The 13,139-nt window shown below is 39.7% G+C and overlaps 1 protein-coding gene and 1 long non-coding RNA gene across 3 annotated transcripts in view; both read left to right on the top strand.

The window, feature by feature from the left end:
* kalrna (kalirin RhoGEF kinase a) overlaps positions 1 to 10,428 on the top strand; it is a 261,174-nt gene extending 250,746 nt beyond the window's left edge. For both annotated transcript variants that reach the window (XM_061970917.2, XM_072914521.1), the window contains 7 exons: positions 838 to 999; positions 1,211 to 1,289; positions 1,620 to 1,671; positions 6,967 to 7,115; positions 7,195 to 7,333; positions 7,408 to 7,935; positions 8,032 to 10,428. In XM_061970917.2, coding sequence (XP_061826901.2) covers positions 838 to 999; positions 1,211 to 1,289; positions 1,620 to 1,671; positions 6,967 to 7,115; positions 7,195 to 7,333; positions 7,408 to 7,935; positions 8,032 to 8,118 — 1,196 coding nt within the window. In that variant the 3' untranslated portion in view covers positions 8,119 to 10,428. The remainder of the gene's footprint in view (positions 1 to 837; positions 1,000 to 1,210; positions 1,290 to 1,619; positions 1,672 to 6,966; positions 7,116 to 7,194; positions 7,334 to 7,407; positions 7,936 to 8,031) is intronic.
* Positions 10,429 to 10,449: 21 nt separating this feature from the next.
* Positions 10,450 to 12,036, top strand: LOC133613404 (uncharacterized). The gene is made up of 3 exons (XR_009816444.2): positions 10,450 to 11,063; positions 11,240 to 11,261; positions 11,410 to 12,036. It is a non-coding gene; the product is annotated as an uncharacterized lncRNA (long non-coding RNA).
* The last annotated feature ends 1,103 nt before the right edge of the window (positions 12,037 to 13,139 follow it).

The following is a 13,139-nucleotide window of genomic DNA, read 5'->3' as shown; positions in this document are numbered from 1 at the left end:
TTTAGTGAGTAGGAATTGTTTTAGCGTATTTTTCGGAGTATAAGTCGCTCCGGAGTATAAGTTGCACCGGCCGAAAATGCATAATAAAGAAGGAAAAAAACATAAGTCGTATTTTTTGGGGAAATTTATTTGCTAAAACCAAACACCAAGAATAGACATTTGAAAGGTAATTTAAAATAAATAAAGAATAGTGAACAACAGGCTGAATAAGTGTACGTTATATGAGGCATAAATAACCAACTGAGAACGTGCCTGTTATGTTAACGTAACATATTATGGTAAGAGTCATTCAAATAACTATAACATATAGAACATGCTATACGTTTACCAAACAATCTGTCACTCCTAATCGCTAAATCCCATGAAATCTTATACGTCTAGTCTCTTACGTGAATGAGCTAAATAATATTATTTGATATTTTACGCTAATGTGTTAATAATTTCACACATAAGTCGCTCCTGAGTATAAGCCGCGCCCCCGGTCAAACTATGAAAAAAAACTGCGACTTATAGTCCAAAAAATACGGTAGTTATATTGTAAAAGTTACAAACATTGCTTTGAGTGATGAATGAGGAATCCATATGGCTAGAAGACACTTATACTTCCGGTTCAAAGGAAAGGCTGTAGACGTTAACCCCGCAGCACCTGCAGTCAGCCAATTCATCCAAAAGATGGCGCCGTGGCACAAACAATAACGCACCTTTTCAGTGTCTCTGTCGGTCTTGAAAAGTATTTGTTGAACATTATTGCCGCCAGGGTAGGAAAAAAAAGTGGCGGTTTGTAGTCCGAAAAATACGGTAGATTTAGCTCACACTGACTTCTTTTGCCCTGTTTAGACTCGTTGCTGTGGCAACAGGTGGCCAGCAGCAGGGAGGAGTGTGTTCAGATCGACACCCTCATACCCGGCGGTCACTACCAGTTCCGAGTGCGAGCCTCCAACCGCTGGGGGGTCGGCCCGCCGTCTGAGCCCTCCAATATGGTTTCTCTGTCCAGCTGCAGTAGGTCCACACACACACACACACACACACACACACACACACACACACACACACACACACACACCATGGCCGCCATGTTTGTTTACAGTGAGCTCATGGGAAGTTATGAGAAAAGTATTTGTTTTTTGGAGCATTTTTTTTTCTTAATTCATCAAATGTATCGTACACTCTTCGTAATGTGCACATCTCTGACATCATATTTATTGCACAGACACGGCTTATGACGGAACAGGAATCGAGTGGAAGGAAAACTTTGAGGCGACTTTCTCCGAGATCTGTGAGATCGGAAGGTAAAACTTTAACGAAATGCAAATCAGGACAACAATAAGAATTTGAAGGAATGATAAGCACTCTGTATATCTGTGCATGAGAGTATAGAGATGGGAGTGTTTTGTTTTTTTGTACTACAATCATCCATCCAATCATCCATGCTTTTTTTAATGTATTTTTAAAATGTTTATATAAATGACATTCACAATAAAATAATTGTTGTTTATTTCTGAAAATAGGAGGCAAGATATTGTGTAATTATGTGAATAATACACACACACACACACACATATATATATATATATATATACGAAATAATTTTAAGAAATAATTTTACATTTTTTCTCCAGGGGACGTTTTTCCGTGGTGAGAAAATGTCTCAACAAGTCCACGAAGAAAGAGGTAAGACGTCAACACTTGTCATACTTGCTAACCTTGAGACCTCCGATTTCGGGAGGTGGGGGGGTGTGGTTGGGGCGGGGGTGTGGTTGGGGCGGGGGCGTGGTTGGGGGGGCGTGGTTAAGAGGGGAGGAGTATATTTACAGCTAGAATTCACCAAGTCAAGTATTTCATATATATATATATATATATATATATATGTATATATATATATATATATATATATATATATATATTTAAGAAATACTTGACTTTCAGTGAATTCTAGCTATATATATATATATATATATATATATATATATATATATATATATATATATATATATATATATATAAGAAATACTTGACTTTCAGTGAATTCTAGCTATATATATATATATTTATTTTATTATATATATATATATTTATATAAATAAGAGAAATACTTGAATTTCAGTGTTCATTTATTTACACATAACACTCATCTACTCATTGTTGAGTTAAGGGTTGAATTGTCCATCCTTGTTCTATTCTCTGTCACTATTTTTCTAACCATGCTGAACACCCTCTCTGATGATGCATTCTGATTCGTCTCCTTGTTGTGTGCGCAGTTGTGCACTGCATTCTTTAAAAGCCGTAGATGTTATTGTCACATATGCATGTACAGTAGATGGCAGTATTGCCCTGTTTAAGAGTGTCACAACATTGCTGTTTACGGCAGACGAACTGCTTTATGGTAGACGAAAACGGGACTGCTGTTGTTGTGTGTTGTTGCCGCGCTGAGAGGACGTTAATGAAACTGCCTAACAATAAACCCACATAAGAAACCAAGAACTCGCCCTCCATCATTCTACGGTTATAACGTCATTGGGCAGGCACGCTGTTTTATTGTGGGAAAGCGGACGCGAAAACAGGCTGTCGACACGTCACTCAGGTCTGCCTGAATTTCGGGAGATTTTCGGGAGAAAATTTGTCCCGGGAGGTTTTCGGGAGAGGCGCTGAATTTCGGGAGTCTCCCGGAAAATCCGGGAGGGTTGGCAAGTATGACACTTGTATTCTAAGTAAATAATGTTAAAGATCATTAAAGCAAGGTTTTGCATGAACAAATAATAATGCCATATATTATAATGAATGTATCAAGCTGTATTTTTGTATTCATTTATTCCCTCTGGGATTTTGCCGTCTTTTTTTTTGTATTGTTGCGGTTTAAAATTCCTGAATTCGCAGCGGCCTCCTCAGAAAGTTACGCAAAAAACTGCAGTTTTTTTTAACAACATGAAATCAATTTGTGTTGTTAGGAATTTATTGTCCATGTTTTAAAGGTTCCTTGCAACCTTAACCTGAGAAAAATACAGTTGTTTTTTTTTTAACAGAAACTGGAAATAAAATATTGTATTGATGTTTTACTTGTTTTTTACCACACAAACTTAAAAGTAGACAGTACAAGCGCATACTTAAAGGTTATTGTCAAATCACTGGACTCATTATAACTAAGAAAAGTACTAATTGATTATAATTATAAAAAGAAACACCCCAAAGGCTTCCCTATTGTTGTCCACAAGTTGCATACATTCTCTGTGTATGTTTTACGCTTGAAAAGTGTCCATCTCAACATTAATTTACCCCCACGCGTTAAGAAAGTTTATGAACTGCCGAGAGCAATCTATAGTGCTAATTTTAACATGTAAATGCTGCCTCTTAGCTAGGTCAGCATTGCAAATGAAAATATTAGGGCTGTCAAAGTTAACGCGATAATAATGCGTTAACTATAAGTTCCTTTTCCAGTTAATGTTGAGCCACAAGCAGGAAAATAGCGAGTGGAAATGCACGAAGAAAAAGGGTACATTATGGAAGTCCCATGTCCAAAGCCATGGCGAGTTATTCTCCTGACAAGTCGAGACTTTTTTATCCTGAATCGCCGTAAAACGACAGCCTTCTGGCGTGGTCTGCCTGCTGGCAGAGACGTGGACCTTCACTTACTGTACGTGTTTGGATGCAGTTTACTGCATTGAATCCTGCACTGATTGCTACTATAACAGCTTGATCAAGATGGGCGAAGGCAGACAGTATGCAGGAAGTCTTCATAATTCTTTATTCTTGTTGCCGTCAAAACATGTCAAGACACCTTCACTTCATGAAAATAGAACCACGCGTCAAATCCGCTACAGTAACAAAATGAAAAAGTCTAAAATTACGATCATGCTTTGATTGCCAGATATGTTTTGTAATGTAATCTGTGATATTTTTACCTAAATAAATGTTAGTACATCAGTTGAGGAATATATGTATATTCTCTTATTACATGCTCTGATTGATAGTCGTCAATTACAGAATGTTAAGCAGGCTGAATCTTACTTTTTATTAATAAATAGAGAAGGTTAAAACATATTATAACATGTAATATACAGAATATCAGAAGCATTTATTCAGATATGAATATCACATTTTACATTACATATTTGACAATCAAAGCAAGATCGTTCCAATCCACATTTTGTGTTATCAATGCGTAAAACTGCTATCTTAACATAGAAGTGTAGCTCCTCCTCCGAATGCAAGTGCTCCTACAGCAACAATACAAATTTGTATTCCTACAAAACACAAAATCTAGGTACATTTTTTACTGTAATGAAAAAAGTGTTTATGTCCTTTTTGTGTTGAACTGCATAACGTTTAAAAACATTTAATTAAAACAAATTGTCCAGTTATGTTAATAAAAACTGTCTTGGGCAGTGTTTCTTAACCATTGTTGGGCCGCAAGCGTTTCCTTGAGGGCCGTCAAAAAAATATGTTTCTCAGCTGTGGTCCGTATGGGCCGCAGCGGTACTCAGTTGTAATACACATGTCCACCACTTGGGGCAGTAATGGCAATATCAAAAAGTCTGAAGCGGAAGCCATAGAAAAGTTCTTAAGCACAAAAATTATGACTAAAGTGGTGAAGCCATATTTTTATTTGCACTTCAATTTTATTGACAGTTTATTTAAGAAAAAATCATTATTAATTTTATCTATTTATTTTAGCGCACATTGTATGTAAATGTTTTGTCAGTTATTTACGAGTTCCTTGTCCAGTTTTTCTAATCAGCCTAACCTAAGCCTAAGGTTTCGGGTTACTAATTTAGTGTTAATATTTGAGTGAGCCCAAGGTCCCTCTGAAGTGGAAAATTTGGGCCTCGAGGTTAAAAAGAAACCCTGGTGTAGGGTACACTTATTAAGGATGAAAAAGCATACAGTATGTATCTGCGATTAATCGCGTTTAATTTTGAGTTGACTATTAACAAAATGCGATTACCGTATTTTTCGGACTATAAGTCGCAGTTTTTTTTCATAGTTTATTATTAACACATTACCGTAAAATATCAAATTATATTATTTAGCTCATTCACGTAAGAGACTAGACCAGGGGTCGGCAACCTTTACCAGTCAAAGAGCCATTTTGACCAGTTTCACAAATTATAGAAAACAACGGGAGCCGCGAAATTTTTTTGTAATTTTAAATGAAATAACACTGCTTACAAAGTTTTGTGTTTTGCTTTGTGCTATGTATAAACCAGGGGTCTCAGACACGCGGCCCACTCCTTTATATGGAATTTGAAAGCTGGTGCGGCACGCGGGTTTTAAATGAATGACGCTTGTCGGCGTCATGCGTGCTGTGATGGTACAGCATTTAGCGCCCACTACAACCAGCGTGCCTGATTGGCCACACGTTGAATGGGGCTTCCGCTTTAAAACGCAGGTGACCGCAAGGCATACTTGGTCAACAACCACACAGGTTACACTGACGGTGGCGGTATAAAAAACTTTAACACTCTTACTAATAATGCGTCACACTGTGAACCCACACCAACCAAGAATGACAAACCCATTTCAGGAGAACATCTGCACCTTACCACAACATAAATACAACAGAACAAATACCCAGAATCCCATGCAGCCCTAACTCTTCCGGGCTATGTGTGAGGGAACAGGGTTGGGGTGGGGGCGGGGTTTGGTGGTAGCAGGGGTGTATAATGTAGCCCGGAAGAGTCAGGGCTGCATGGGATTCTGGCTATTTGTTATGTTGTGTTTATGTTGTGTTAAGGTGCAGATGTTCTCCCAAAATGTGTTTGTCATTCTTGTTTGGTTTTGGTTCAAAGTGTGGCGCATTATTAGTAAGAGTGTTAAAGTTGTTTTATATGGCCACCGTCAGTGTAACCTGTGTGGCTGTTGACCAAGTATGCCTTACTGTCACGTATGTGTGCAAGCAGAAGATGTGTATTGTATAACAAGTGTTGGGCTGACACGCTATTGATACAGATTGTAGAGGGCGCCAAATGTTGTACCATCATGGCACGCCCTTATTATAGCTGTAAGGGTGAAAATCGGTGACTATTAATTCCGGGAGATTTCTGCGAGAGGCACTGAAATCCGGAAGTCTCACAGAAAATTGGGGGGTTCAGCAAGTAAGCTGCTGAGCCGCATCAGAGTGATCAAAGAGCCGCATGCGGCTCCGGAGCCACGGGTTGCCGACCCCTGGACTAGACGTATAGGATTTCATGGGATTTAGCGATTAGGAGTGACAGATTGTTTGGTAAACGTATAGCATGTTCTATATGTTATAGTTATTTGAATGACTCTTACCATAATATGTTACGTTAACATACCAGGCACGTTCTCAGTTGGTTATTTATGCCTCGTATAACGTACACTTATTCAGCCTGTTGTTCACTATTCTTTATTTATTTTAAATTGCCTTTCAAATGTCTATTCTTGGTGTTGGGTTTTATCAAATACATTTCCCCAAAAAATGCGACTTATACTCCAGTGCGACTTATATATGTTTTTTCCCCTTCTTTATTATGCATTTTAGGCTGGTGCGACTTATACTCCGGAGCGACTTATACTCCGAAAAATACGGTAATCGCAATTTAATCATTGAATTGTTTGACAGCTCTAGAATATATGTTCTTAATTGTCTTACCCTGTCAAATGTTAAATGAATATATAAATCCAACTTGGAAGTAAATGTTTATATACTACATTACCCAGAAGACTCAGCGCCGTAAGACAGGGACAGGAAGCAGGTCTGAGCCACGCGGGAGGACGACAGTTTTAAACATTTGAATTCAGACAGTTGATGTGTGCGTTTGAGCGCCACTCAGAGACAAAGTTGACTGTCCAAACGGTGCGGGGAAGATGCGGGCGTTGGACAAAGTTGCGAGGCCGCACGTACCTTGCGGGGATTGCTTTGGGGTTACATAAATGGACGCCATCGGGACACAATCCTGGACTGACTGATAGTTGTGATTTAAGTTCAAAGAATGAACGTTTTGTCCTCAGGTTGCGGTGAAGTTTGTGAGCAAGAAGATGCAGAAGAAAGAGCAGGCGGCTCACGAGGCCGACATCCTCCAGCATGTCCACAGTCAGCAGCTGGTGACGCTGTTGGACACCTACGAGTCGCCCACATCGCTGATGCTGGTTCTGGAGCTGTAAGACAACATCGAGAAACCATGAGATGTCGTAAATAGCGCTGGGATACGAGTAATTTAACATTTTGGGGTGTTTTAGGCTTGAGGACGGTCGTCTCCTGGACTACCTGGTGGCCCACGATGAGCTGATGGAAGAGAAGGTGGCGTTCTTCATTCGGGAAATATTAGAAGCTTTGCAGCACCTTCACACCTGCAGAGTTGCACACTTGGACCTGAAGGTAAGAACACGTCAGCTTGGGGTTTCTTTTCAGGTTGGATGTGAAATAGTAAGTCTGGTTCTTCTCTCTGTTAGCCTGAGAACATCATGGTGGACCTCCACTCTCCCACCCCGTGTGTAAAGCTCATTGACTTGGGCGACGCCGTCCAGCTGTCTGCCCAACGCCGCTACGTCCACCTGCTCCTGGGAAACCCTGAGTTTGCGGCACCCGAGCTGGTCTGTGGCACGCCCGTGTCCGTCGCCACCGACGTGTGGAGCGTGGGCGTCTTGGCCTACGTCACGCTCAGCGGAGTGTCGCCGTTTCTGGACGAGTCGCCCGAGGAAACCTGCGTCAACATCTGCCGCCTGGACTTCTGCTTCCCGGATGACTACTTCCAGGACGTGAGCCAGGCGGCGAGGGATTTTGTGTCGGCGGCACTCCAGCAGGATCCCAGGAAGAGGCCCAGCGCTACTTCCTGTCTGCAGCACCCGTGGGTGAGTCGCGGGGGCGCGCACGGCGGGGAGTACTCCAAGACACCATTAGACACCACCCGATTGGCGACGTTTATTGACCGAAGGAAACAGCTGCACGATATTCGGCCCGTCACTAACATCAAGGGACTGGTGAGCATCAGTATGGCGAACTCGCTGTGACAAGCTTATCAATAAAAGATCTGCGATATATTTTCAAGGATTTACTGACCAGATGTATTTTGCAAGGCAGCAAAATCATGGATCCATCCTCTCTTCCGAGCCTTGCCAATAGCCCAGAAGGAGGCCCTTCAAGCAGTCCAAAAATGCCTTTAGTTTCAAAGACACTGTGAGTGGCCATGGACCGAAGCAATAAGATGATCTTGGACTCTGGTCCTTGAACCTGCTGGACAGAACCTGGATGTGAAATCGTTCCCATCAAAGAAGACCGTTGCCACTCGACAACAAAAGGGAAGAGGTGATCGCCGCCACTGGGACTTGGATATTTGGAGGATAACAAGCTGTTTCATTGGTACACTTGGCTCAGAACCAAGAAATCTTTCTGTAGTTTTTTTTGTCCGAACGGAATTGTCGCCATCTAAGGAGAAGCTACTAAGATAAAAGAAAGGAGTAGATCCTGGGTCTTGTCTCCTTGACCCTGCTGTGCGTTTTGCTTTGGGACACTCAAACTGTACTTTGATCTTGCAAAGAAAGGAGGTGGTCTCTGTCTCTGGGAAACAGGTCTACAGTTGCTTTTACTAAGGAGAACAGTTGTGTTCCGCAGGGACAACTGCACTTATGAGGCTTTGGTAGTCCTCTGTCCAGTGGTATTCGCTCCATCTGAGAAGGACTTTGTTCCTGCTGATTTATTACACTGAAGAACAACTGGAAGTTGGGTTGGGACATTTGGGTCTGCACCAAGGCATCTTGAGTAGTCATCTGACCTGCGCAATCATCATCTGAGGAGAACGTTGTCATTCGAGTAAAAGAAGGAGGTTGTCTTTGTTTCTGACCCCTAAATGTGACAACGGTGGTTTTACCTAAGGGCAACATATTATTCAGGGACACTAAGATGGATCTCGTACTCTGGACCAGCAGGATCATGGAGAAGTAACTAAAACAAATGGAAGGAGTGGTACCTGGTGTCTTCTCCTTGAACGTGCTGCTTCTGGATATCGAACTGTACTTTTATCTTTACCGAGGCGTTTTTTAGTGTCTGCCGGACTGCTGAATCGTCCCCAGCTGAGGTGGGGGTCGATGGTAGTTGTCCTTGGTCCTTAAGATTCACCACATTTAGTTTAGGACAGGTCGGCAGGGCCAACCTCATTAGAGGAGACAAGAAGGTTCATGCAAAAATGTTTGTATCGTTTGGCAAAACCATAATAGGGTTAGGTATTAGTGTAATGTTCACCTTGTAGTCGGTAAGAATCTTCCGACAGTCTGGTGAAGAACGCAGAGGAAAGACTGTGCTGAATGTTCGTCGCAAAAACAAAACAATCGCAGTTGCTGTCGCCGACAAAACACTTAACCAAGCAGCTAATCCCCTTCGACTTCTTGCTAGCTTTAGCGGTGCTAACATTAGCTTTGGCTGCTAACCAGGAACTTAAGCTTGAAAGCAAACAGCTCGAAGAGATACAGCCCGTGTTTTCTCCATCTCTTTGAAAACAAACGTTCCACTGCCGTCCCAACTTTTAGCTAGCATTTGCGGGTCATGGAGTGAGCTAACCTCAGAGCTGGAGCGACGTTAGTACTGTCGTGTTTAGTCGGGTTGTGTTTCCATTCCCCCCTCAGGTAATTTAACAGTGGACCAATTCTGCTGTGATTCTTCATTCGACAAGTTTTGTACGCAGGTTACGTTTTGTTCAAATTTTGGGTGTTTGTAAAAATACTTGAAATCTCAACATAGGCCAAAAACGGTGTCTTGAATTGTGACTAACTCATCACAAGTCTTCGTCAAAGCGTTTTAAAGGTAGATCAACTGTCATGGACCAACTCGGCCTCTAGGTACAGCCACTAGGTTTATAGATTGTTGATGTCATATTTTGCCTGTTATAGCGTTGACCCTGGTAGGATTTGTTGACGTGCGAGCTGGCGTGGACATGTTTGGACTGGATCCACGACACAAGCCCTGAATGTTGAATTTATGTTTAGGACTTTTTCCAAAGCCAAGGACAGAATTGTATCGTGCGGAAGGGAGCCTGGACTTGGACAGGTCCTAGGATGAACTGGACTTACAGTAATACGGATTCCCGGACTTTTATGAACAGCAGAACGCCACCCTGGGGACTTGCCTATAGCTTGTATCAATGTTTACACTTTGTCCAAAAAACTGTGTGTCTTAGGTAGAACTCGACAGAAACCGTAGAATCAGGGACATTGCATGTAAATGTGTTTCTAGGACACGGCACCCGGTCACACGGAATGTATCCCGCACGGTTTTGTTGACCAGCGTCCGTGGTTGCTATCATGGAATGTAATTGCTGTTCGCAGTCGCTTTGTTCCACCTCAAGAAGTGTAGCGGTTCACGTTGCAGGTGAAGCCTCAAGAGTGTAGAGTCGTCAGTATTTGTCCCAAGTTCTGTTTTCATGTTGTGGCAATCGATCAAGATACTTTTCCATTTTGTTCCAGTCAGACAAGAGATTTTTAAAGAACGTCGTCTCCACCCCCATGCTGACCCTAAACAGAATGGATGTTTACCGCATTTTATAAACAAGCATTTACTTGAAATCAGGTGATGATTTATTTAAAATCAGGCGATAATTTACTTGAAATCAGGCAATGACTTACTCGAAATCAGGCCATGATTTATTTCAAATCAGGCGATGATTAACTTGAAATCAGGTGATGATTTATTTCAAATCAGGCGATGATTAACTTAAAATCAGGTGATTATTTACTCAAAATAAGGTGATGATTTGCTTGAAATCTGATGATGATTCACTTGAAATCAAGCGATGATTTACTTGAAATCTGGCGATGAGTCACTTTAATTCAGAAGATGATTTACTTGAAATCAGGTGATTATATGCTTAAAATCAGGAGATTATTTACTTGAAATCAGGCGATGATTTACTTACAATTAGTTGATGATTTACCTGAAATCAGGTGAGGATTTACTTGAAATCAGGTAATAATTTACTTGAAATCGGATGATGATTCATTTAAAATCAAGCGATGATTTACTTGAAATCACGCGATGATTCACTTGAAATCGGGTAATGGTTTAATTAAAGTTGGGTGATGATTTGCTTGAAATCAGGCGATGATTTACTTGAAATCAGGTGATGATTTGCTTGAAATCAGGCGATGAGTTACTTGAAATCTGATGATGATTCACTTAAAATCAAGCGATGATTCACTTGAAATCAGGAGATTATTTACTTGAAATCATGTGTTAATATACATGAAATCAGGTGATAATTTAATTAAAATTGGGTGATGACTTACTTGAAATCAGGTGATAATTTACTTGAAATCGGGTGATCATTTAATTAAAATCTGGTGATCATTTACTTTAAATCAGGAGATGATTTACTTGAAATCAGGTGATTTACTTGAAATCAGGTGATAATTTCATTACAATCATGTGATTTACTTGAAATCAGGTGATAATTTACTTGAAATCAGGTAATAATTTACTTCAAATCAAGTGATGATTTAATTAAAATCGGGTGATGAGTTACTTGAAATGAGGTGATGATCTACTTGAAATGAGGTGATGATCTACTTGAAATCAGGTGATAATTTACTTGAAATCAGGTGATGATTCACTTAAAATCAGGTGATAATGTAATTAAAATCGGGTGATAATTTACTTGAAATCAGGTGATGATTCACTTAAAATCAGGTGATAATGTAATTAAAATCGGGTGATGATTCACTTGAAATTAGGTGATGATTTAATTAAAATCAGGTGATGATTCACTTGACATCAGGTGATCTACTTGACATCAGGTGATGATCTACTTGACATCAGGTGATGATCTACTTGAAATCAGGTGATTACTCCCGCGACAGGGGCGAAAGAAGCGACCCGTGTTCCGTTTATTTGCCGCCGATTTTCCTACGCCACAGACGTCCTCAGTTTCGTTTGCAAAAGATTGGCCTCTTGTTGTTGTCGTCGTTGACGTCTCATTTGCATAATCATCATGGCGCATGTGCATATATTTTTACAAAAGGCTGGTTATGAACATTTATTTGTGCAACAACTTCTTTGTTACTCTTCACTAATAAAAACGTGCTTATTTATATTTACTTCTTTGGTTCTGCTATTCATTTGTTGGCAAAAAGAATTCTGTACAAATATACAGTAGGTATTGTTATTCTGCTGGCTGATCGCTAGGTGGCAGCACGCTCACACACACACACACACACACACACACACACACACACACATATATATATATATATATATATATATATATATATATATATATATAACACAGGACACAGGAGCGTGTCGAAATGTGAAAAAACTTTTATTTTTTTGTTTTTGTTATATGAAATAAAAAGTGTGGAGTAACTCGCTACATAAATTGTACTCGTTAAAATAATTTTCAAGCTAAATATTTCAAGAAACGCTACTTTTACTTCATGACATAGTTTTATTCCGATCGCTGCTTTTAATTATACCATAATTCTATGTATTTATTTTTTATTGATTACTGCGTGTGTTCATTTGACTGGCGAGAGAGACTTGTGTCACATGACTCCGCTTCACCAAGCCAACGTAAGCACTCGTGACCTTTGACTCCATTCCGCCAATCACACGGAGCCTGGCAGTCACATGACCGCACTCAAACGACGTACTGTAAAAAGTGACATCACTCTTCAATGTTTATTTACTAAGTATAAAAAAACATTTATATCATCATAACAATAATGTATGCAATTATGTAAAATAATAATGTATAACAATAGTGTATATGATAATCTATAACAATGAAGTGTAACAATAATGTATATAATAATGTGAAACAATATTGTATAACATTAATGTATATGATAATATATAATAATAATATATACAGTAAGGTACAACAATAATGTATATAATACTTAAACAATAATGTATAACAGCAATGTATACAATAAGGTATAACAATAATGTATATAATAATCTACTGTTTTTATTTTTAATTTTTAATTTTTTTTTTGTCATAAAAAATACAATCATGTGTGCTTACGGACTGTATTGATATATATTAATATACATATAAATATTTTTTTTTTATTTCTTGTGCGGCCCGGTACCAATCGATCCACGGACCGGTGGTTGGGGACCACTGCAATAAGGTATAACAATAATATATAACAATAATTTATATAGTAATCTATAACAACAATGTGTACAATTA

The sequence above is a fragment of the Nerophis lumbriciformis genome, linkage group LG13 (genome assembly GCF_033978685.3).
Source record: "Nerophis lumbriciformis linkage group LG13, RoL_Nlum_v2.1, whole genome shotgun sequence".
NCBI lineage: Eukaryota > Metazoa > Chordata > Actinopteri > Syngnathiformes > Syngnathidae > Nerophis > Nerophis lumbriciformis.
The sequence above is the reverse complement of the archived record's forward strand: the minus strand, read 5'-3'. Positions and strand labels throughout refer to the sequence as shown.